The sequence below is a fragment of the Dothidotthia symphoricarpi genome (assembly GCF_010015815.1).
Source record: "Dothidotthia symphoricarpi CBS 119687 unplaced genomic scaffold P153scaffold_19, whole genome shotgun sequence".
NCBI lineage: Eukaryota > Fungi > Ascomycota > Dothideomycetes > Pleosporales > Dothidotthiaceae > Dothidotthia > Dothidotthia symphoricarpi.
In genome coordinates, this window is record NW_022985026.1 from 260,475 (window position 1) to 282,101 (window position 21,627).

Here is a 21,627-nt window from a genome sequence, read left to right on the forward strand (position 1 = left end):
CATATCTATAGGTCATGCAACAAGTTCGACGTACTCGTGCTATCAATCGTCTCTCGATGATTTCGAGACGAGTGCGTATCTGGAGACTAAAGATACTACACGAGTGTAAATAACTTGGCAAGAAGGAGGTTGTACGCTATTCACAAAGCCGAAGCTTAATCAAACACTACTACAATACAGTATGCTCCTCACTTCTCTTCTCGGTTTCCCTTAGCCCATTGTCTAAGTACGTTCTTCTGAATTTTCCCTGTGCTCGTCTTCGGCAGCTCCGACACAACCTCGACCTCTCTTGGAACCATAAACCTCGAGATATTGCTATTCTCTTTGGCCCATTGGATAACTTCTTCACCAAATGTCGCACTGTTACTTCCGTCCTTGGTAGTGACGAAAGCCTTGGGTCTCTCCCCCCAGTGTGAATCAGCCACTGCAGCGACGCCAACTTCGAGGATATTTGGATGGGTAGAAAGCATATCTTCAAGAGCCACACTGGAAATGTTCTCGCCGCCTGCTACTGTATTAGTCACGTCAAATGAGAAGTAAATCTCCATGACTGAAGAGTTGCTCGAGAAGAACGTACCGGAAATGATGATGTCCTTCGCCCGATCTAAAATTTGAATCGCACCGTCTGCGTGCCAGACCGCTAGATCTCCACTATGAGAGACACCACCTGCCCACAACTTCCTTGTAGCCTCTGCATCCTTGTAATATCCCTTGGCGCAGATATTGCCCTCAAACACGATTTCTCCAATCTCCTTTCCGTTGCGCTCCACATCAATCAACACATCTGCATCCTGCTCCGTCTTGATGACCCGAATGGGCAAGGCGGCGATGAAGCCGTGTCCTTGTCGTGCCATTTTGGCGTACTTTTCTTTCTCGGGTATGGCGTCCCAGGAAGGCATATGGTATCCTTTTGTGACGGGACCGTATGTTTCCGTAAGACCGTAGACATGTACGGGTTGAAGGTTGAAGTTGGTCATTTGCTCGAAGAGCCAGGCAGTGGGTGGAGATGCAGCGACCGTGACGCGTACAGGTTGGGGTAGTCTCTCCGCTTCTTTGGCCGCGCAGAGTAATATATTCACTGTAGGCGCGGCATTCATGTGTGTAATGCCCTGCTCCTTGAGCAATCGCCAGATCTCTGGATAATCGATCCTACGAAGGCAGTAGTGTGTACCACGCACAGCGGTGACGGACCAAGGAAACGTCCAGCCAGTGGCATGGAACATGGGGAGTGTCCAAAGGTACTTTGCGCGGCCGGTGTGGTAGTTCAGTCCACTCTCGATGATGTTCGCCATAGCGGCGAGATAAACACCTCGATGCGTATATTCCACCCCCTTAGGTCTTGCAGTAGTCCCAGAGGTATACGCCAGCGCAATAACATCCTCCTCGTCTTTTGCCTGCGCCTGCAGATCTGTCCATCCCTTGTTTCCGTTTGTAATATCGTAATTCAGTCCCTCCAACACAGCCTCGTCAAATGGCCCGGACAGCTCACCTTCACTCGCGTCTGTATCTGTGTCCACCAAAATTGGCACATTGGGTCGTTCCTTTCGGAAACCGTCTAACAAGTCCACAAACTCAAAGTCTGCAATGATAAAATCCACATCGGAGTGCTGGAAAATGTAGGATATATCATCCGGCTTTAGCCGATAATTGATGGCAACATTGACTGCTCCGGCTGCCGCGATGCCAAATATGGATTCTAAAAATGCTGGTGTGTTTGTCGATAGTATGCCGACTCTCTTGTATCCGTGCTTCCTTAGGAAATAAGCGAAACCTCTCGCACGATCTGCAGCCTCAAGATAAGAGCGTTGCAAAATCTTGTTGTTCGCGGTTTTGTGGTAGATTGCTGTTGCTTCCGGTTCAATCTGCGCTGCTCTCCAGAGAAACGACGTCGGACTCAGCGTATGGAAGTTGTGTCGGTGATGATACTCATGGCTGTCGCCCGGTAGAATGGGAGGAGGACCAGGGACAGGGCTCGCGGATGTAAAGTGGGATGCGAGTTGCTTGAGACGTTCTTTGGCGTGCATGGTGTTACACAACTAGCTCTGGTGGTTGTCGATATCAATAAGAAGCAAGGATTAGGAGAAAGGCGCGTTGTCGCAATTATCCGCCACTGAGATCACTATACATGTACACTCGGCTTTGAGATTCGTAGATTGGGCAGTAGCAACAGGAGCGGGAGAGATCTGGGGTAGATACCTAGTAACGGGAACGTTACCGTAGGCCCGAGGTTCTCCGCTAACTGGCTCTCAAGCCACACACGTCGAATACAGTTTAACCTCGGATTAGACACGGACTTCCGTCCCTCTTGTCGAGCTTGACTAGGTTTGATGTGCGCATAGCAAGGATGCATGTACAGAGGACGCATGGTTGAAAGAACGAACTCGGGATATATTTGCAGCAAAACTCCGTCAACAGGCCGTGCCATGAACCGTAGGATTTTCATTTCGTATTCCCTCTAGCGAGAAGTGTACCTGAAGACACAGCCGACCGACCTGGAAGAACCCATAACCACGTAAGCATCCGGAAATCGATATGCTCTTTTTGCCTGGACACCCATTCGAACGGTCGAAGTATGATAAAGGTAGAAAAGATCTCATGAGCCCAATGCACTCCACGCCGAACCACACCACAGGCACCGACATTACTCATCGCAAGCCGATGTCTAGTAGCCGAGGGAGGTGAGGTGCTCCTGGACCTTGCCGTCAACAGTCGCTGTCTTCTTGGCCTCACCCAACTGCCTCCTGGCGGCCTTCTTGCGCTCGTAGTATGCGGCACCCTTAACCTTCCTGCGCTCTTCGAGACTGTGACGCTCGTTAGTTTTGTTCTCTCTACCGAAACCATGGCATCGTGTACGTACCGGGCAACAACATCCTGGTACTTCCAGCCAAACTCATGACCGAGACGGCCGACAGTGCAGTACTTGCGGCCGGGCTTCAGCCTCAACACCCTCAAAGCCTGGGGAACGACGACGCGCTTCTTCTTGTCGTATGGGGCGGGGACACCCTCGAAAGTCTTAAGACGCTCAAGAGCAGCCTTGCCACGGGCCGTCTTGTGGGGAATCATGCCGCGGACAGTTCGCCAGAACATCTTGGACGGGGCGCGGAAGTGGAAAGGACCTGTGATGATATGTGAGCTGGAGCGCGGACCTGTATCATCGGGCTGGCTTACCTCCGCGGGTGGGGTTGTAACGGGTCTGCTTGCGCATGAAAGCCGAGTACTTCACTGTATTGCGTCGCGTCAGCCAATGTCCTCACAGTCAAAATGTCCCCGTATTGCCAGACTCTCCATCACGCTTCATGCCACCTGATCTCCCAATCTCTCGCTCGTGTTCGATGGGGTAGACGTACGCTTGGCGCGGAAGAACTCGCCCGAGATGTTGAGGGCCTCGCAGCGGACAACAACGATCTTCTGGCCGTTGAGGAGCTGCTTGGCGACGGTGCTGGCGAGGCGACCGAGCAAGTGCCCCTTGCCGTCGATGACCTGGTAGCATTGTCAGCCAGAGGTCCTGCATTGGATGGCTGTAATGTGCTCTCGAAATCGCGAAATGCCATGGCCGTGGAACCAGCGCGCATCTGCTCCAGGGCAATTGGGGCCGTGGTGATCGGGGCGTACGTACAATGACCGGTTCGAAGGTGGACATGGTGGTCGAATCCGGGTGCTGTGCTGTAAGGTTAGTTGTCGTGATCCGGTTGCTCTGCTGTGAGGGCGATTTCAAAGTGTGCTTCGCTTAGCAGCCACGCACGGACCTTGCCTTAGTCATCGCCACCATCTGGTCGAGCACTGCTACACATGAACATTGCTCGCCGACGACGAATTTAATGCCCTAATTTTTCCTGAAGTTTTATGCTTGTTGGAGACACATAGAATCACGCACATACTAATCGATTTGACAAGTAGCGGTGCGACTCATGAGATGTAATATGTCCAGTTTGTCTGGCTTTGATGAAATCACCAATAACTTATTCCTCGCCGATTGCGCACAACTGGATGACACAAAATACAAACGCCGCCATCCTAAGGGTTTTGGCACAGGACCGTTACTCGAGATATAACATGAAGAACTCAGTGCCAGAAAGATCAGACAGGTCTGGAATCTACATGAAGAATTCCGGAAATGTCTCACTTGCGTCCAGTTGGCTTCACAACACTATCACACTGGTTATTTACCCCAGTCGCGAGTGCACCGCACAAAGAATACCTGTCTTAGTCAAGCCAAGCTTTCCCCATGCCCATGCGCCTCAACTCGTGATTTCATCTTCAGGTCCAGGACGGTGCTCAAGTCAGATCCTTCACCAACTAGCGTCTACGACCTCAATTTAAGCTGTTCCATTCGGTAGCTTGGACATTCTCTTGTCCCATTGCAGCTCGTCAAGAAAACGTGACTGAGTTGCAGCGAACTGGACTCAACTCTGAGGCGTTCATTATTTGGACCTTGGCATACTAACCCATTGTTCAATACTGTGTGATGGTAAGCACCACCTGCACCTTTGGCGATGTCGTAGATCCTCCCGGTGCTTCCGCGGCATAACTCATACCGGTCAGATTTCTATATCACAGCGATGACGTAAACCTGTCTGTCTATGTTTGGTGGCTTCAATGTTCTTTCGACGTTGTCCTAAAGTGTTCGAAGATATTAGGTAGAATACAGTGCGGTAACTGCTCTATTCTGGATATGTAGAGATGGTGCTCTCATAAACCGTGTATGTATGATCTGCTCACCGCCGATGTTAATAGCCATTACATAATATTCATTTGGTTGAACCATATGCATGCCAGTTCACAATCACAGCCAACTTTAGAATATGGTGACTTGGCTATCGCGCGCCAAACGCTGATCATGGAAGGGACGAAGAAGCATGTCCAGCATCTCCGTTGTTGGGAGCGGAAAGTTATGCCGTCCCCCAACAGACTACCGTAGGAAATGACGGAACGTTTTCAAGCCACACCTGATGCCACATTGCAACGTTAAATCTTGGCGGCAGGATCGTATGGCAACCATTGCCTACTCATCCCGTGCTTCCGAAACCAGCACACTGGGTCTGCCACCTATGCCAATTTACAACAACAACAACAGTCATCGACAAGCACAAGTTGCTGGTGGACGTTTTACCCAGACAGTAGGTCGAAAAGATTGGGTCACATGCAGACACTAAACTACAATGGCAGTGGGTTTATCCGAACGTTATTTACGGTATCTTACGCGAAGTGTAGAAGTCGAACGCACATCAAGAGTCACGGCGTATAGCGAAACCCATGTATTTCTGGAATAGTCCAAGAAGTCTGGCAGGGCTCTACGACACGACGAGGCAGGAATGACGAGGATTACCAACTGAACACCGGTGCACCCACGGTCCAATACCTTGGGCAATATTTTGCACTGTGCGCATGAATCAGGTCCGTAGGAAGGAAGCAGCCGCTATTGATTGAGGCATAGAGAGTTGTGCAGACCCACAGTGTAATGTTTGATTCTGGGAAGCTCGGCGACATCATCCACAGCACCCGAGCAACCAGATTATATAGCACGATGGCCACGATGGATGGCAGATGCCGGCCCCTTCGAGCGCAGTCTTGCCGTGGGCTCGCCGACTTCATCAGTTCCTACCCCATCCGCTGGGCTTTTATTCATCGACTACCTTGCAACGCTTCCCAGGCATGGCATCAGTGCGAAGAATCTGTGCGACGTCTGAACTGCACACTGGACCAATCACAGTAGAGAAGGTCCACCAGCCCCAGTAAGGTCAAGCCACGCCGCGTGACTCTTATCCGACACTAGCCTCTTGCAGTGCAGTCGGGAGCTCGCTCTTGAACGCTTCCCGAGCAGCTAATCTCTGGGAGCCTCTTGATCATATCATGCTCATGGCCGCCTATCTTCAGAATGCGGTCATCCATTGATCGCTGCAAGTTGCTCTAAGCAGAACCTTCAGGGTGCGAATGAGGATGTGACGAGGCGCTGGGACACCGAACCAGGCCGATCAGGCCACTCCTGTCCAAGCATGCGCCATGGGACGAAGCGTGCGCAAGGATGCCCCGCTCCCCGGTAAGGCTTTACTATTCAAAGGCTCAATTCTTGGAGTGGCGTAGGTGGCGCCCGCAAGTGTGGCAATGGGATTTGTTGGCAGCCCATGAAGAGGGGCCTGAGCCTGCCGATAAGCGAATGGCGGTGCAGTTTTACTTGGCGGGTGAGGTGGTGCAGCTTGCTCCCGCTGTCTTATCCGGATGCGTTCAAAAATATCATCATCCCATACTTGGTGGAGCAAAGCGGAAGAAATGACACGGGCGTTTCCACCGTGACGCGCCATCGTACACGTCACTCGTAAACATCTTGGCCTGAGGCTGGATGTCAGAAAGCACACTCGGCGGAAATAACACGACTCGCTCCCGGCGTCCAAGGGCGGGACGCCTGCCATGGAACAGCGCTACGACATTCTCTATCAGAGTCCTATTCCTTGGACCCACCTCCGCTGCTGACTGTACCTATCCTGGCAATGTCGCCATTTACTCTTAGGCGCAGCACCCCCCCAGCCACAGTCAAGTTCCCTAACTGTCGCCATGGCTTCCCCAGCACTTACCACGGCTGAAAGTCCCTACACAGCCTCCGGCCGGTCTGGGCAGTATGACGCTTCACCACACGGAGACAGTCCTGAATTTACCGAAGACACGTCGCCGATCAATAGTGTCGCCGACGATCAAGTGACAAAGCCTCAGCCTCTTCAGAAAAGACGGCGTGTTACACGCGCATGTGATGAATGTCGACGCAAGAAGATCAAGTGCGATGGGAAGCAGCCTTGCACCCACTGTACTGTTTACAGCTACGGTATGCCCCAGACTACCTTGAGCGTCACGGCGCTCGGAGATTGCACATACTAACACGTCGCAGACTGGTATTTACACTGCCACACGGTGGCTCAACAAGACGCGGGAACTGGCCGCTAACAGTTATTCAGCACGTACGACCAGCCGTCGAACCGTAGACGCAATGCAACTCCTCAGTACATCGAGTCTCTAGAGAACCAATTGAAGCGCGCGAAGGCCTTACTGCACGTCGTGCTCCCGACTGTAGACCTGAATGATTCCAGTATTGACGTTCACCTCCAAAATGGACTGCTCCCACAATTGCCAGTAGCCTCGCCGCGCCCGTCCGTGTTCCCAGCTAACCCGCACATGGCTCACCGCCCTCCGAATGTTGTGGAAGATGTACCCGATTCCCATCTAGAGGCCATGGTGAAAGCGACAGGTCAGTTGGATCTAGACGAGGAAGGCAACTGGGATTATCACGGTCATTCATCAGGTCTGAGCTTCATGAGAGGACTGCAGCAGTTTGGGGATATGTTTCACACTCCATCAAAGGCCTCATCATCTCTGCGGTTCCGAACATCGTCTCAAGACCCTCCATCTCCGAGATCTACTCAATCGTTCGCCGAATCTTCTACTGCTCTTCCGCCTGGCACAGACTTACCAGGTAAAGAGGAGGCACGGTCTCTTTGTAATACTGCCATCATCGATGCCAGCTCCATGCTCAGGGTGGTACATTTGCCTACTTTCTACAAACAACTGGACCGTATCTATGACACATCGCCAGACGATTACACCAATGCCGAAAATAGCTTCCTACCATTACTATACGCCGTACTAGCTCTCGGTAAACTTTTCTCAAAGAGTCAATCTGAGCTTGAACAGGCCGATTATGAGCCTCTTGTTGAGGAGGGGTAAGTCGAAGATTCGGTCGACAACCAAGCTTATCTAACGCACGCCAGCTTCACGTACTTTAGGGCGTCTCGTCAGCTCCTCGATATCACAGATTGTAGAGACTTGACATCCCTACAAGCTATCGTTTTCATGATACAGTTTTTACAATGCTCGGCCAAGCTAAGTACCTGTTACGCTTATATTGGAGTAGCTCTACGTTCCGCGTTGCGCATGGGGCTTCATCGCTCTTTCAATGCAAAGTTCAATCCAATTGAATCCGAGACTCGAAAGCGCCTGTTTTGGGTTATTCGACGCATGGATACCTACGTGGGAGCAATGCTTGGCTTGCCGCGATTCCTAGAAGACGAAGACGTCGATCAGGAATGGCCAGCTGAAGTGGACGATGAGTACATTACTGAGACGGAGATCTTGCCGATGCCGAGAGGACAGATATCCGTCATGGCTGCGTTCAATGCCCATACACGAATCGTTCAGGTACTGAGCAAGATATGTCGATATGTCTATCCCATCAAGGGGACGCAATCAGATGGCAAGAACTCGGTGACATATACAGTGAGCTACTCTAAGATCCGAGAAATTGAGCAAGAGCTTTCACTATGGCTGGACGAACTACCTACAGCATTGAAACCTGGAGGAGAAGCTCCACAAATTATTATTAGGTATGTTAGCTGTAATAGTAGTGAGATACATTTACTTACCATGATGCAGATCGCAGCAGCTCCTCCGAATGGCTTTTGGACACGCCCAGCTACTACTCTACCGTCCCTTCCTGCATTATGTCTCACAGTCTCACAGGGATCAGACCGTCGATCAAAGAGCGTTCGCATGCGCTTCTGCATGCGTCAGCGTGTCTCGTAACATTGTCCACATATCTACGGAGATGAGAAAGCGGGGTTTGCTGAACGGGGCGAATTGGTTCTCCATGTACACGACGTTCTTCTCCATTGTCTCCATCATTTATTTCGTATTGGAGAATCCTGGCAGCCCCACCAGCTTTGAGCTTCTACGTGACGCTCGGGAAGGCAAAGAGGTGCTAGCGTTCTTTGCCAAGCGGAGTATGGCAGCTGACCGGTGCAGCGCTGCGTTGAACGTAGGTGGACCACGCTAAGGCGTCCCAATGATAGCATGCAGGCTAACCATACATCGCAGAGCATGTTCGAGAGGCTGCCCGAGTCGGCCAAGCACGGTAGAGAGATTGCCGAGTCGAGGAAACGGCGCCAAGAAAGTTCGCCACAGCCCCAAGCATTCCGCCCGCATTTGCTGCAACAAGAAGATGGCTCCGGGGTCCCGCGGCGCGCTAATACCTACCCAGAAGGCATGCCTGACACGAAGCGCAGCGCTCTTGGCCACTCGCTACCAGTTTCCCAAATACATCTTTCAAGCCATCCAATGGACTCATTCAACCCACCTAATCCGTCGATACCAGACTTTTTCGAAGCATTGCCTAGACCTGCGCCTACCTCGTCCACAACTGGTCTGGCGTCCTTCAGTGTCATGCCAAGTCAAACGCAGCAACACCAACAATCCTTCCCGTCCACACCGTTGGTGAGTTCGCTCACAACCCCATCAGGCCTGAATGTGCCGATATCGGACATCTCGACTATGATGTTTCCCTCGGCCGATCCCTTGGCCTATCCAAATCAACCGATGACTACATTCGAAAACCAACACCCCCAGATGTTCGAGCGCAGGATCGACTCTCCGGCCGTTGGTGGACTCCCTCTGCACATGTCGGGTGTAGATATGAAGTTACAACCTACCTCATTCCACCCCCCAGGTTTCCCTCCCAGACACCCAACTGAGAATGAAGTGCAGCTCTACGGGTCGAGGCCCATGTATCTAATGCAAGGCGCACCTGCGCAACGTGGATTCCCAAGTCAACATGGGAGTCCGAGTGTGCAGATGATGGCCCCGAACATGCAGTTCGACGATTTGCTCAACCAAGAGGAGTGGGCACAGCCATTTCTCGACCCTAGTCTAGGGATGCATAGCGTAAGACCGCCATTTGCTGGGAATGTACAGTTTGGGTCGCATGATTCGGAGATGGGAGGCTGGCAATGAGGTGGTGTTTGGACAGTGAAGCAGAGATGCCACGAATTCGCTATCCGTGACGGTATGCTCGTGCTGACGAGAGCGGACGCACAGTGTAATGAACAATCTCCAAGACGGACGCACGACATTTATGGTGAAGAGTAATGGCGTCACGCATATCCAGATTTACGGATTCGGTTCGATTCAATTCAATTTAATCAAAAGCACGATACCCCCGTTGGACGACCGGCCAGCCGACATGGAGCTTGAAGGCATGATCTTTGCATTTGGTTTAGCAATTCTTGTTGTTTTGCATAATTGTTTTTCTTTTTGCACGCCTTCATCAACGTGTCTTTACGATACCAGCAGGACGAGACACATTTCCGGCGTTTGGGCTTGACTTGTAGGAGCTTGGACGCAATGACGTAACGACGTCTTCCGAAGCAACTTGGGTAGACTACAAAATTCAAGCCGAGTATTCAACCTTGTCGTCCTGAGATTCGTTGTGAGATGTCAACCCTTGATCGTACAGAAGAGGTGCAGAAAAAACAAGATGTCCGAGTTTGTGAATTGGATATATTACTCCGTCCACACACAGTCGCCATCTAGAAGCCCAGGGAAAGACGAGACGCCCAGCAATGCTGCTACAACTACATGCACAACGGCCAAACGAGATAGCAATCTAATGTATGGGTCCCGCAAAGGGCCGCGCTTCCCATGTCCCATGTCCCATGTAATCAACGCCATGCGTAAAGTATAAACATGAAGCGAGAAACGTGTGAGCCTGCCATCTGCCTACGCAGCAGGCTGGTAAAGACTTTGGAAGTTGACGGGTTTTGTGAAGGGGATGCTTTTTTTTCTTGTTCAAAAGGGAAAGTTACCCGGGTATCCCTGGCCTCTTTGCCTGCCTCCGCCGCCGGGCATGCCCCCTCCCATGCCCCCGAACGGACTACCCCCGCCCGTTTGGAAGTGGAAGCCGCCTCCGCCCCCGCGTCCACCGCCCATGCCGCCGCCAAACATGTTGAATAGCATCTCTGGGTCGATGCCGCCAGATGGGTGGCCGCCGCCGCCGCCGCCGAACATGTCGGAGGGATCAATGAGATCTGCGCCAGAGTCGTAGCGCTCACGCTTTCTGCAAGGATGTTAGTCACGGACAAAGGCATGTTTGATGGATTGGGTCACACGTACTCTGCGTCGCTCAGCGTCTCATGGGCCTCCTGGATCTCCTTGAATCTCTCAGCAGCCTCCTCGTCGCCGGGGTTCTTGTCGGGGTGGTGTATGATGGCCAGCTTTCGATATGCCTTTTTGATCTGCTGTTCTGTTGCGTCTTTTTCGATGCCGAGAATCTTGTAGTAGTCTTTGCGCTTGCTCTTCTTCATCTCGAGCTCGGCGTTGCGGATCTCCTTTGCGATGCCGGGCTCGGACGGGTTGGCCTCTTGGATGGCCTTGTACTCGCGCAGCGCCTCGTCCCAGTTGCCCGACTCGCCTAGCGCCTTTGCTCTTGTCTTGCGGGCCTTGGTGTAGGCGGGGTCGAGCTCGAGGGCCCTGTCGCAGTCGGCCACGGCCTCTGTCCACTTCTTCAGGCGGGACTGGCACAGGGCGCGGTTCTGCAGGATCTTGGAGTTTGTGTTCTTGTTGGCGGGGTCGACCTGCAGGGCGCCCGTGTATGTGTCGACGGCGTGCTGGATGCGGCCGGCCTTGAAGGCGGCGTTGCCCTCTTCCTTCATGCGCTCGAGCTTCTGCACCATGCGCAGGTACTTGACGGCGTCCTTGAAGTCCGGGTCGCAGCTCAGGGCCTGGCGGAAGTGCTGGATGGCCTTGTCGTTCTCGCCCTGTGCGTACAGGATGCGGCCGCGCAGGACGAGGGCGTCCGGGTCGTTGCTGTTGTTGCGCAGCAGCGACATGGCCACGTTCTGCGCCTCGCCCAGGGCGTTGACGTTGCCCATGCGCAGGTGCGACTCGCCGCGCAGCAGCTGCCACTTGCGCGGCTTGTCGACGCCGGCGCCCAGCCCCTTCTCGGCCTCGTTGAGGGCGTAGATGACCATGGAGCCGGCGCCGCCGTTGTGGAACGTCTGCTCGGCCATGCGCAGGTGCTTCTGCATGGTCAGGGCGGGCTGCGTGTCCTTGGCCGTGGCGTTGATGGAGCGGAAGACCTGCACGGCCTCGTCGGGGCGGCCCATGCTCGTGTAGACGCGCCCCAGGCGCAGCAGGATCTTCATGTTGTTCGGGTCGAGCTCGTCGGCGCGGCGGCAGTCCTCCATGGCCTCGGCGAAGCGGTTGGCCGACATGCAGGCGGCGGCGCGGTTCGAGTAGTAGGTGGCGTTCTTGGAGTCGGCGTCGATGGCCTTGGAGTACTCGCGGATGGCGGCGGGGTAGTCCCGGATCTTGAAGAACTTGTTGCCCGCCGCCTTGTAGTCCTCGGCGTCGATGGTCGGGGCCTCGGCCGGCAGCGGGGGCACCTCTGGGGCCGTGTAGGAGCCCGTCTGCTGGGCCGGGCTGGCCGTGTAGCGGTGCGGCGGGGGCGCTGGGCGGCCCTCCATCTCGCCGTTTGCTGGTGGCGGCTGCTGGGCGGCCGTGGGGCTCGCGGGCGGCGGCGACATGGAGGCCTCGCGGTCGACGTCCATCATGGGCTCGGGCGTGGGCGTGGGCGAGGGCAGGGGCTGGTCAGCCATGGCCGAGGACATGGCAAAGGACAGGCGCTGGCGCTCCTCGGGCGGCAGGTTCAGCGGGTGCGAGTCGCGCGTGTCGTGCTTGGACGAGCGGCGGCTGCTGGCGGTGCGCTCGCGGTCCCTCACGCGCGAGTGGGCGGGCGACGAGGGCGGAGCGGTGCCCGTGTTGCTGCGCGACAAGGGCTTCGGCGTCTGGCTGGGGCTGTCGGCGGGCTTGGACTTCTTTGCGGCTTTGTTGAAGAGGGAGGGAAGCACCATCGGAGGCGAGCGTGCGGAGGGCAGGGCAGCGTCGTCGAGGGCGAGGCGGGGGCTGCGGTCACTGTCCGGAACCACCAAAAAGTTTGGTCACGGTTGGATTTTGGTGCGAGACGAGGGTGCGAGAAGCTTCCACGCCCGACGCCTGTCCCGCTAACAAAACTGCCCCCAGGCCACCGCAGTTGCGCGCCGCAGCCTGCGTCGGCCTGCATTGGACGCCGCCCACAGCGCAATCGCCCGCCGACGCCAATCACCCTCCCCGTCCACGGCCACTGCTGCCTCTGCCTGTCCACCCGGGCCGCCCAGCGGACGTGAAGCCGCTGCCGTCTTGTCGTCGGGGCGAGTCGAGGCATGCTCCGTCGTGGGGCCCAGTCCGCATGCAGTGAGGTTGGGGATGGCACCGTCAACCAGCCTGCACGGCCAATGGCAGCACCAACCGCAACGTCATGGCAAACCGTAAACACACATTCACTCGATAAACATGCAACTGTCGTCTGCCATTCCACTGCCCGCCTGCCAATCACGCGCCGGCTGTGTTTGCACACGTCCGCCAAGTCTTGTCCCCTCGCTGCACATTGTCCCGCAGAGTCAGCCGCAGTCCCCAGCTCCGTGTCCCTACTCCATGTCCCAACTCCATGTTCCCTGCACGCAGACCAACTGCTCACTCTCGTACCCCGTCCGTGTGCGGCCATGATTCCCTCTAGATAGCGTGCTGGCGAGGAGAACCGTGTAGCCATAGGCTTGGTGATGCCAGCGTCCAGGCCTGCAACCGACCGTTCCACCGTCATCACGCCGACGCCTGACGCCTTGCAACCCCGACCAACATCCTCACGTCCCGTTCCCACTCTCACTCTCACATGTCCGTCTCTTGAGCCACCTGTCTAACCGCATGCTCTGTCTTCATTACTGTGCCCACCTCTGCCCGTGAAAGCCATCGTCTTCGCCCTCCAAACTAGTCCGCGGCGACTTCCTGCCTCATCAACACCTCGTCCATAGCCTCTCCCCGTCAGCATAGCCTCTCCACAAGCCCACACGTCTCGCACCACTGCACCACCTGCACCCGTCACCAGCCATGGGGCTCGCATACAACATCTACCTCAACTCCACGCGCATATACGGCTGCAAGAACTGCAAGACGCACCTCTCCAACCACGACGACATCCTCAGCAGAGTCGGTTTGCGTCCCCCACGCCCGGAATACGCCATACTGACAGGCTCCAGAACTTCCGCGGGCAACACGGCAAAGCATACCTTTTCGACAGCGTTGTCAACATTACAGAGTCGGAGCCCAACGAGCGCAACATGACGACCGGCCGTCACATAGTACGCGACATCCACTGTCGCCAGTGCAAGGAGACGGTGGGCTGGAAATATGACAAGGCTTATGAGGCCAGTGAAAAGTACAAGGAGGGCAAGTTCATCCTCGAAGCAGAGTTGCTGTGTACCGTCTCGTGAGACAGCACACGAATCGCTCCCTCTCCACCAGAGCGCACAGTCTTGACGAGCTACAAACCTTTCATAAACGCATCTTGGGTGTACTGAATATGGGTAGCTAACATGTATTGGGAGTATGGGCGTTTTGGGCGTTTGGGCACGACACAGGAATCCATTTACTCTGCCATGTCTTTCTGCAGTCATTCTTCGACATGGCATACACAAGACACGCCTCAGACATGTTTGCCATGGTGATTGTGACAATAGCAAACCGCTGCAACTTGCAACTTGCGCAACTACAGTTGCTCACTGCTGCGCGGCTTATTTACCCCGCAACCACGCCAACCTCGGCGAGTGGCTCCCTCTTTGCCTCTTATTTCATACCACATCTTTTCCATCCTTGGCAATCTACATCTCTTCATCATATAACCATGGGGAACGATACTATGAAATCAGTCGTGTTCAAAGCGCCTGGAAAAGTGGTAATCGAAAGCCGGCCAATACCCAAGATCAAGGAGCCAACCGATGTCATTGTCAAAGTTGACAAGGTACTCTCCTCCAACATGCTTCCCACGTCTTTTGCTAACCTCATGTAGACAGCACTATGCGGCAGGTATGGCTTACCCGGTTCCGGTTATACTTTGTACATCTGATCAATAAATCCCAGTGAACTGCACGTCTTTCGCGGCCATCAGCCATCTGGCACCGACTTTGTCATGGGACATGAATTTACTGGCCATGTTCACGAAGCAGGATCTTCAGTCAAAACTCTCAAAGCAGGCGACCACGTTGTTTGCCCATTCACAACGTCGTGCGGTGAATGCTTTTACTGCACACGCGGCTTCTCTTCCCGCTGCGTCAAAAGCCAGCTCTTCGGTAGCGTCGGCCTCGACGGCGCGCAAGCAGAGTATGTTCGTGTGCCGCTTGCCGATTCAACAGCCGTAAAAGCGCCGCCAGGCATCAAGGACGAGGCTCTGGTTCTCATGGCAGACATTTTCCCCACGGGCATGTTTGCAGCCAAGAACGCGTTCAAGCACTTCACACCCGAGGAGATCAAAGACGCAGTCGTGGTTCTGATTGGATGTGGTCCCGTCGCTCTTTGCGCGCTGTGCAATATCATCGACTTCAAGCCCAAGCACATCCTTGCTGTCGATTCAGTCCCCTCGCGTCTTGATCTTGCAAAGACTCTAGGCGCCGAGCCATGGAACTTTCAAACAGACCGCGAGGGCCTGAACAACCGCGTCAAAGAACTCTCCGATGGTCGGGGTGCGGATGCTGTGATTGAAGTCGTGGGCTTGTCCCCAGCACTGCGGATGGGCTTCGAGCTTTTGAGGCCGTGGGGAGTGCTTTCCAGTGTGGGTGTTCACAACGGAGAGATTCCATGGACGGGAAGCGAGGCTTACGGCAAGAATATGAGACTTCAGATGGGGAGATGTCCTGTGAGGAGCATTTTTGAGGAGGCGCTGAAGAGCTTGGAAAGGCATCAGGATAAGCTTGGGTAAGCGAAGTTGATACTATGATAAGGGTGTTGCTGACGGATGCAGGTTCATGGCCGACAAGATCATGCCTTTGAGCGAGGCTGTTGAGGGGTATGACGTGTTTGACAAGATGAAGGTGCAGAAGGTCATTTTTGAGGCTCAGAAGTAGGTTGCGGCAGACATTTGAGAGCGTGGGAGAGTTGCATTGGACGGGGTTGGTAGGGTATTGAAGCATACAACAGGCGTCTGGGTATGGTAGCTGGGTTATTTCCAAGTCGTCAAACATCAACGAGAGGCGCAGGCAGCACTTGGCGATGACCGTTTACATGGCCAGTGCGTCTACAAAGTATCGGTAGATGCGGGGCAGGTAAGCTGGATAACAGCTCACACCATTCCAGGGCTGCGACTGCGACGATGCATAGCAGTCGGTCGCTGCTTCGACAGTCACAGCTTGGGCAGTCACAGGTTGTGTGCAAAATGACCCAGTGTCTACTGCCTCACTCCCATTACTCCTGCCACAGATGTTAATCATCCAGGACTAGCCTCGCTAAGAGCTACCCAACCCAAGAATATATTCCTTTCCTGACTCCCTCACCTCACTTCTGCACGTTTCGACTGTTTACCGCCGCACCCGCCGACACACCCCCATCTTCCTCTCCCTCCGCCCCTTGCCCTCCTTCTCCGTCCATCTCTCGGTTCATTCCGCCGCCCGCACCGACCACCTCCCCCGCCACTTCTGTACGTAGCTCCCACTCGATCGCACCGCAACGAGCAGACACTGACGTGGTACTCTGCAAGCCTTCGCCTACTCCCCCTCCCCCTCCCCCTCGATCCTCTTCACGTCTCCGCGACCACTCCCGTAAGTAGCGCGACTCCACGCGCCACGTGCGAAGCTACGTCACTGACCGCAGCCGCAGCACGTCTTCGGCCATTTCTACAACATGTCTGCAGAGGAGCCACAACAAGCCGGCCAGGATGTCAGCCGCGTCGCCGACCAGCTCGACCGCCTGAATGTCGATGGCGAGGGCGACGCTGCCCCGCGCACAGAGCAGGAGTACGCCGAGTCGCAGCTCACGCTCCGTGCCATTGTCTCGTCCAAGGAGGCGGGTGTCATCATAGGCAAGGCTGGCAAGAATGTCGCTGACCTGCGCGACGAGACTGGTGTACGCGCCGGCGTCAGCAAGGTCGTCCAAGGCGTCCACGACCGCGTGCTCTCCGTCACTGGCAGTCTCTCTGGCATCTCGCAGGCATACGGCTTGGTCGCCAAGGGTCTGCTCGACGGTGCCCCCGCCATGGGCATGGGCGGTCTCGTTCGCAGCGACGGAACTCATCGTATGTACCTTGGTTGCGCACAATGCGCGAGCGATGGGTCCTTACTAACGTGTGCAGCCATTCGTCTCCTCATCTCGCACAACCAGATGGGCACCATCATCGGACGCCAGGGTTTGAAGATCAAGCAGATTCAAGATGCCTCTGGAGTTCGCATGGTCGCCCAGAAAGAAATGCTTCCCCAGTCCACTGAGCGTATCGTCGAAGTCCAGGGTTCCCCGGCAGGCATTGAGAAGGCCCTCTGGGAAATTGGCAAGTGCCTGATCGACGACTCCGAGCGCGGCTACGGCACGGTGCTATACAACCCCGCAGTTAGGGTTCAGCCTGGTGCTGGTCCTGGTCCATTGTCCAACGGCGCTCCTGCTGGTCCTAGTGGAGGTCGTTCGTACAACCGCACTGGTCATGGTGCTGATTTCAGTGATTCGCCTCCCACTCACTCTCGCCGATCTGGATCCGACGCTGCCACTCGACCCCCACCTCCCACGCACACCGAGGATGGAGAGGAGATGCAGACGCAGAACATCAGCATTCCCTCAGACATGGTCGGATGTATTATTGGCCGCGGTGGCAGCAAGATCAGCGAGATCCGCAAGACATCCGGCGCGCGCATCTCCATTGCCAAGGCACCTCACGATGACACCGGCGAACGCATGTTCACGATTACTGGAAGCGCCGCCGCTAACGAGAAGGCCCTGTACCTCCTGTATGAAAACTTGGAGGCGGAGAAGATGCGACGTAGCCAGGCCCAAGACTGAGTGTATACACACAGCCTTGTGGCCATGGTCCACTCCAATGCCACAAGCTTTTCATGGGTTCCGGGTGCTCACCAAGATCGACATCAAAAGCAAGGATTGCTTCATTTGTTTCTGATACGCGATAAATACCACGGATGTTCTGGTGATATTTCTTTTTTTACTCATGGGTATACTTAATATCGAACGATGCATGGTGCAAGGCTGGGCGCCTCATGAATGTCATGACTTATGGCTTTTGATATCCGACTGGCTCATCTGCCTACGACGATCTGTGTCGAGGCGGGTTTGTTCGTCTGTTTTCTGTTTGATTCGAGGGTCATTGGCAGAGGAAGCTGGAAGAAGGAGTGAGATTCATTCGCATCATCTCACATCTACTTTGAGCTCTCACGATCTGACCCTCAAACTCCCCCTGCTTCTACTCATCCTACCCCGATCCTGTACTCGGCCTTTATGGGCCCTCCTTCCCCCTCTATAGTCACGACCAAACAATCTAAAACTCTGATATCTATGTGATGGCAACTGGAGACAGGCAACATGATATATGAGAACGAAAGTGATGCTGTTCGCTTCTGACGCTCTCCACAAACAAATCTGGTATCAGAGTCATGTCCATATTCAGCCACTCGCGTCAGGATTTGTAGGAAGTGTAGTTCGCAAACTGATGCGGTGAGGTTCGGCAACGGCAGTGTCTCGCTTATCCTTCCAGATGACCGCCACACCGCCAGGGTAGACCCAGGATACGAGAACATTTCGTACGCCGACTGATTTCCGAGATGGAATCCTTTCCAGCTATGCCTGTTCGAGGCGACTGCTGCGTTTGGTTAAAATACGTTTGACCGCACTTTTCTTTTCCTGCTGCATGCTCCTCTTCCTCAATTTTCACGCTTTTACGACCTGACGACCTGACGCTACCTACGGATCACGAATCACGGACTGCTTTACAGAGCTGTGGTATAGCACTACAACGGAAGACTCATACGACAATCACACCAGCATGGCTCCTGTTCAGACGCAGACAATCACCCCCCACCAGTTCACAATCCCCATCTCAGGACGAGGTGTCATCTCGGGACGCATTTCAAGGCCTACACCACGCTCAACACGCATCGGCAAACCACTTCTGTCGTATACACCACAGGTCCCCACAGCACACCCAGATATCAACCTGACTCTTCTCCGCAACAAACTACTTCTCACCTGCCGCAATTATGTGCCCTCCGCACTTCTCCACGAAGCGCTAGCAGATGGCATCTGGGCTCGCGCGGAGCGCTGGATTACACCGAGCAGTAGCGCCGCGTCCCGCTTCGGTAAAAGAAAACGCTATTTTGTATTGCACACGGCGACGTGGACATTCCAGCAAATGGGGAGTGCTTGGGAAGCTCGAATTCTGAGCAACTCGCAGCCGATCGATGCAGGGAACGGTGTGGTGGTGTTTGTCAAAGAAAGACCTGAATGGGAATGCTTCATGCGGGGGTACAAACAGCAGGGGAGGCGGGGTGCAGGTCAGTTGCTGAAGGTTCAGCAGCAGAGTACGGAAAGAGGATGGAAGGAGGAGTGGAAGAGGAAGTGTGGGCTAGAAGATGGGGATGGGCGAGGTAACGCGAAGAAGGAGGTCAATGCTGGGCCGATGTGGGTGCTTGTGAAGAGTGCGGTTGCGAGGATTGTGAGGGGAGAGGCGTGAGCGACCTGTGTTGAGGGTTCGCCGCGGACGTTCTGCGCGGAGTTTTTGCATGGATTTGGCGTTTTGGGTCTGGTGAGCATTTCTTTTGGCGGGGTTCACGATATCACGACTGTTTGAGCATTTGAGCGCGTACTTGCTTTCGCGACGACTCTGACGAGTTCGAAATGATATTCAGACATAAATCGTCACCATTCCCACAAACTCGGGTAGCTGGGAGATGCTATCGAGGGTTCAGCATCCCACTACGTGAGTCTGCCGAGGGCTTGGCTCTGTAGGATTCCGAGCCAACGTTCCGAATTCCGAGATTTGAGTTTAAGGCTGATGTTGGCCCAAGCGAGGTTTTAGATTTAGCGTTCCCCGTAATAGCTTCGGGTTGATGCCACCTTTGACTTTGCATGCTACAGCCATAAGCTTCACACGCTTGTCACTCCTTTCCCTGGCTGTGCGTCTTTGCTGACAATCGCATTTGCGACTCTGCACTTTCTCTTGAACCTTCCCGCTTTTCCTATTCGCATTCTCATTCATCTCTGCTTCATCCTACGTGACAGTCATGGCGCGTTCCAAGTCGAAAACACCAGCTAAGCGCACCCCGTCTGAGGCGCGTAAGCAAGCCAATGGCATGGCCCACCAGCTAGACGACGCAGTTCATTCCATCGAAAAGCAGCTGGAGAAGCAGGCAGAACTTCATGCTAGGGATCCGCATGAGCAAAAGGAGGCAGGGTTGATGATGCTGGCCATCTGTGTTCTTGGGATATATGCCAACTTGTACGTTGGAGACGCTCGGGAAAAGGGTGTTTGAGCTGACAAGTGGTAGTCTGGGCTGGGGTTATCTTCAAGAACGTCTGACAACAACGACCCACGGTCCCATGCACGCGCGCTGGGTGTACCCCGTTGCCCTCAACACTGTCCAGTCCACCTTCGCAGCCATAACCGGCTACATCTACCTGTTTTCGTCCGCGCCTCGCCACCCCAAGACAGGCGCACGTAATGTCCCAGCCATATTTCCTTTCAAGCAGATCGTCTTCCAAGTCTTTCTCATCTCGGTGACGAGCAGTCTGGCCTCGCCATTCGGATACGCCAGTCTCAAGCACATCGACTATGTCACCTTCATTCTGGCCAAGAGTTGCAAACTGCTTCCGGTCATGTTCCTCCACATTACCATTTTCCAGAAGCGATATCCATTTTACAAGTACATGGTCGTTGGTTGCGTGACGTTGGGCGTCGCCGTCTTCACCCTTTACAACCCCTCGACAGCGAAGAAGGCAGCAAAGAAAGGACTCAATGTGGACGCTTCGAAGACGTTGGGCTTGTTCCTTCTCGGTGTTAATCTGCTCTTCGATGGCTTGACCAACACCATCCAAGACCAGATCTTTACTAAATTCAAAGGCTTCACCGGCCCGCAGATGATGTGCGCGCAGAACATCATGAGCACTGCATTAACAGTCACGTACCTCATTGTGTCTCCATACATTGCGGGCACACCCCTCGGCGAATGGGTTGGCCTCTCTTCGTCTGGGAACGGCGAGCTTAATGATGCCATCACTTTCGTCACCACATACCCGAGCGTGGGCTGGGATGTCCTCGGCTTCGCGGCGTGTGGTGCGGTTGGGCAGGTTTTCATTTTCCACACGCTGGCCCACTTCAGCTCTCTTCTTCTCGTAACGGTGACAGTTACGAGGAAGATGCTGACCATGCTGACGAGTGTGGTGTTGTTTGGTCACACGGTCACGTCGAAACAGTGGGGGGGTGTTGCGCTCGTGTTTGGTGGCGTCGGGGCGGAGGCGTTCTTCAACAGGTTGGAGAAGAAGAAGAAGATGCAAGCGAAGAAGGCTGCGGCTGCGGGGAAGAAGCAATAAAGGAGTCGGGTTGAGGTTCAGAGGACTGAATGACCGCAACGTGCGTTAAGATTTAGAACTAGACACCTTGGATTTAGAAATATGGAATGACACGGGCGGATACAGGACGCGTTGAAATAAACTCGGGATAACTCCTGCTTTAGTTCAATCGTCCTCAGACCGTTTTTCGTTGACGTCTTAAATGCAGATTTTGGAGGTTAGTGCTGACAGTATCTCTCATCACATTCGACCACCAACAAGCCATATGTTCATCAGGGAACATCAAATCCATTCAATACCTTGATTCAAACCTCTTACGCAGTCATATATTCTCCAAGTCCACCCTCCCTTCAACCTTCAGAAGTCTCCTGCGCCTCCTCCCCCGTCTCCTCCATCCAGATTTCTCGAATCTCTGCTCTGCGACTGATCCACGTCGCTCTCAGCGTAGCCTCC

The 21,627-nt window shown here is 54.3% G+C and overlaps 9 protein-coding genes across 9 annotated transcripts; 6 read left to right on the plus strand and 3 right to left on the minus strand.

The window, feature by feature from the left end:
• Positions 1-124: 124 nt before the first annotated feature.
• P153DRAFT_91413 (acetyl-CoA synthetase-like protein) lies at positions 125-2,231 on the minus strand. The gene is made up of 2 exons (XM_033673488.1): positions 578-2,231; positions 125-505 (listed from the first exon to the last, which is right to left on the minus strand). The coding sequence occupies exons 1-2, from the start codon at positions 2,022-2,024 to the stop codon at positions 189-191; spliced, it is 1,764 nt and encodes a 587-aa protein (XP_033520085.1). The 5' UTR covers positions 2,025-2,231; the 3' UTR covers positions 125-188.
• Positions 2,232-2,662: 431 nt separating this feature from the next.
• On the minus strand, positions 2,663-3,640 carry P153DRAFT_389144 (ribosomal protein L13; the record flags this gene model as incomplete). Its single annotated transcript, XM_033670818.1, has 5 exons — positions 2,663-2,801; positions 2,858-3,116; positions 3,169-3,222; positions 3,348-3,480; positions 3,617-3,640. 5 exons carry the CDS (start codon positions 3,638-3,640, stop codon positions 2,663-2,665), a joined length of 609 nt encoding a protein of 202 aa, XP_033520086.1.
• Positions 3,641-6,549: 2,909 nt separating this feature from the next.
• P153DRAFT_360036 (uncharacterized protein) lies at positions 6,550-9,768 on the plus strand (the record flags this gene model as incomplete). Its single annotated transcript, XM_033666897.1, has 6 exons — positions 6,550-6,814; positions 6,878-6,881; positions 6,945-7,706; positions 7,770-8,366; positions 8,416-8,797; positions 8,857-9,768. 6 exons carry the CDS (start codon positions 6,550-6,552, stop codon positions 9,766-9,768), a joined length of 2,922 nt encoding a protein of 973 aa, XP_033520087.1.
• An 824-nt stretch (positions 9,769-10,592) lies between these two features.
• P153DRAFT_91612 (TPR-like protein) lies at positions 10,593-12,839 on the minus strand. Its single transcript, XM_033673489.1, has 3 exons — positions 10,927-12,839; positions 10,809-10,870; positions 10,593-10,752 (listed from the first exon to the last, which is right to left on the minus strand). The coding sequence occupies exons 1-3, from the start codon at positions 12,663-12,665 to the stop codon at positions 10,688-10,690; spliced, it is 1,866 nt and encodes a 621-aa protein (XP_033520088.1). The 5' UTR covers positions 12,666-12,839; the 3' UTR covers positions 10,593-10,687.
• Positions 12,840-13,734: 895 nt separating this feature from the next.
• On the plus strand, positions 13,735-14,117 carry P153DRAFT_299604 (yippee zinc-binding protein; the record flags this gene model as incomplete). Its single annotated transcript, XM_033664287.1, has 2 exons — positions 13,735-13,833; positions 13,884-14,117. 2 exons carry the CDS (start codon positions 13,735-13,737, stop codon positions 14,115-14,117), a joined length of 333 nt encoding a protein of 110 aa, XP_033520089.1.
• Positions 14,118-14,542: 425 nt separating this feature from the next.
• P153DRAFT_378550 (GroES-like protein) lies at positions 14,543-15,743 on the plus strand (the record flags this gene model as incomplete). Its single annotated transcript, XM_033669803.1, has 4 exons — positions 14,543-14,644; positions 14,693-14,709; positions 14,764-15,594; positions 15,641-15,743. The coding sequence occupies 4 exons, from the start codon at positions 14,543-14,545 to the stop codon at positions 15,741-15,743; spliced, it is 1,053 nt and encodes a 350-aa protein (XP_033520090.1).
• A 772-nt stretch (positions 15,744-16,515) lies between these two features.
• Positions 16,516-17,658, plus strand: P153DRAFT_299070 (poly-binding protein 4; the record flags this gene model as incomplete). The annotated part of the gene is made up of 2 exons (XM_033664259.1): positions 16,516-16,906; positions 16,964-17,658. The coding sequence occupies 2 exons, from the start codon at positions 16,516-16,518 to the stop codon at positions 17,656-17,658; spliced, it is 1,086 nt and encodes a 361-aa protein (XP_033520091.1).
• A 994-nt stretch (positions 17,659-18,652) lies between these two features.
• P153DRAFT_299138 (uncharacterized protein) lies at positions 18,653-19,339 on the plus strand (the record flags this gene model as incomplete). The annotated part of the gene is made up of 1 exon (XM_033664263.1): positions 18,653-19,339. One exon carries the CDS (start codon positions 18,653-18,655, stop codon positions 19,337-19,339), a length of 687 nt encoding a protein of 228 aa, XP_033520092.1.
• A 275-nt stretch (positions 19,340-19,614) lies between these two features.
• Positions 19,615-21,407, plus strand: P153DRAFT_91688 (UDP-Glc/Gal endoplasmic reticulum nucleotide sugar transporter-like protein). Its single transcript, XM_033673490.1, has 3 exons — positions 19,615-20,104; positions 20,154-21,168; positions 21,190-21,407. Exons 1-3 carry the CDS (start codon positions 19,890-19,892, stop codon positions 21,193-21,195), a joined length of 1,236 nt encoding a protein of 411 aa, XP_033520093.1. The 5' UTR covers positions 19,615-19,889; the 3' UTR covers positions 21,196-21,407.
• Positions 21,408-21,627: the final 220 nt, after the last annotated feature.

What these genes read in the sequence shown, in the direction of transcription:
- P153DRAFT_91612 (XM_033673489.1), bottom strand. Translation starts at nt 12,665, where the DNA reads ATGGTGCTTCCCTCCCTCTTCAACAAAGCCGCAAAGAAGTCCAAGCCC. An exon ending in GAGACGCTGAGCGACGCAGA is followed by an intron (nt 10,871 to 10,926) that starts GTACGTGTGACC and finishes ACATCCTTGCAG; the next exon opens with AAAGCGTGAGCGCTACGACT. An exon ending in CTCCGACATGTTCGGCGGCG is followed by an intron (nt 10,753 to 10,808) that starts GCGGCGGCGGCC and finishes TTCAACATGTTT; the next exon opens with GGCGGCGGCATGGGCGGTGG.
- P153DRAFT_91413 (XM_033673488.1), bottom strand. Translation starts at nt 2,024, where the DNA reads ATGCACGCCAAAGAACGTCTCAAGCAACTCGCATCCCACTTTACATCC. An exon ending in GAAGGACATCATCATTTCCG is followed by an intron (nt 506 to 577) that starts GTACGTTCTTCT and finishes ATACAGTAGCAG; the next exon opens with GCGGCGAGAACATTTCCAGT.
- P153DRAFT_91688 (XM_033673490.1), top strand. Translation starts at nt 19,890, where the DNA reads ATGGCGCGTTCCAAGTCGAAAACACCAGCTAAGCGCACCCCGTCTGAG. An exon ending in CTTGGGATATATGCCAACTT is followed by an intron (nt 20,105 to 20,153) that starts GTACGTTGGAGA and finishes GACAAGTGGTAG; the next exon opens with TCTGGGCTGGGGTTATCTTC.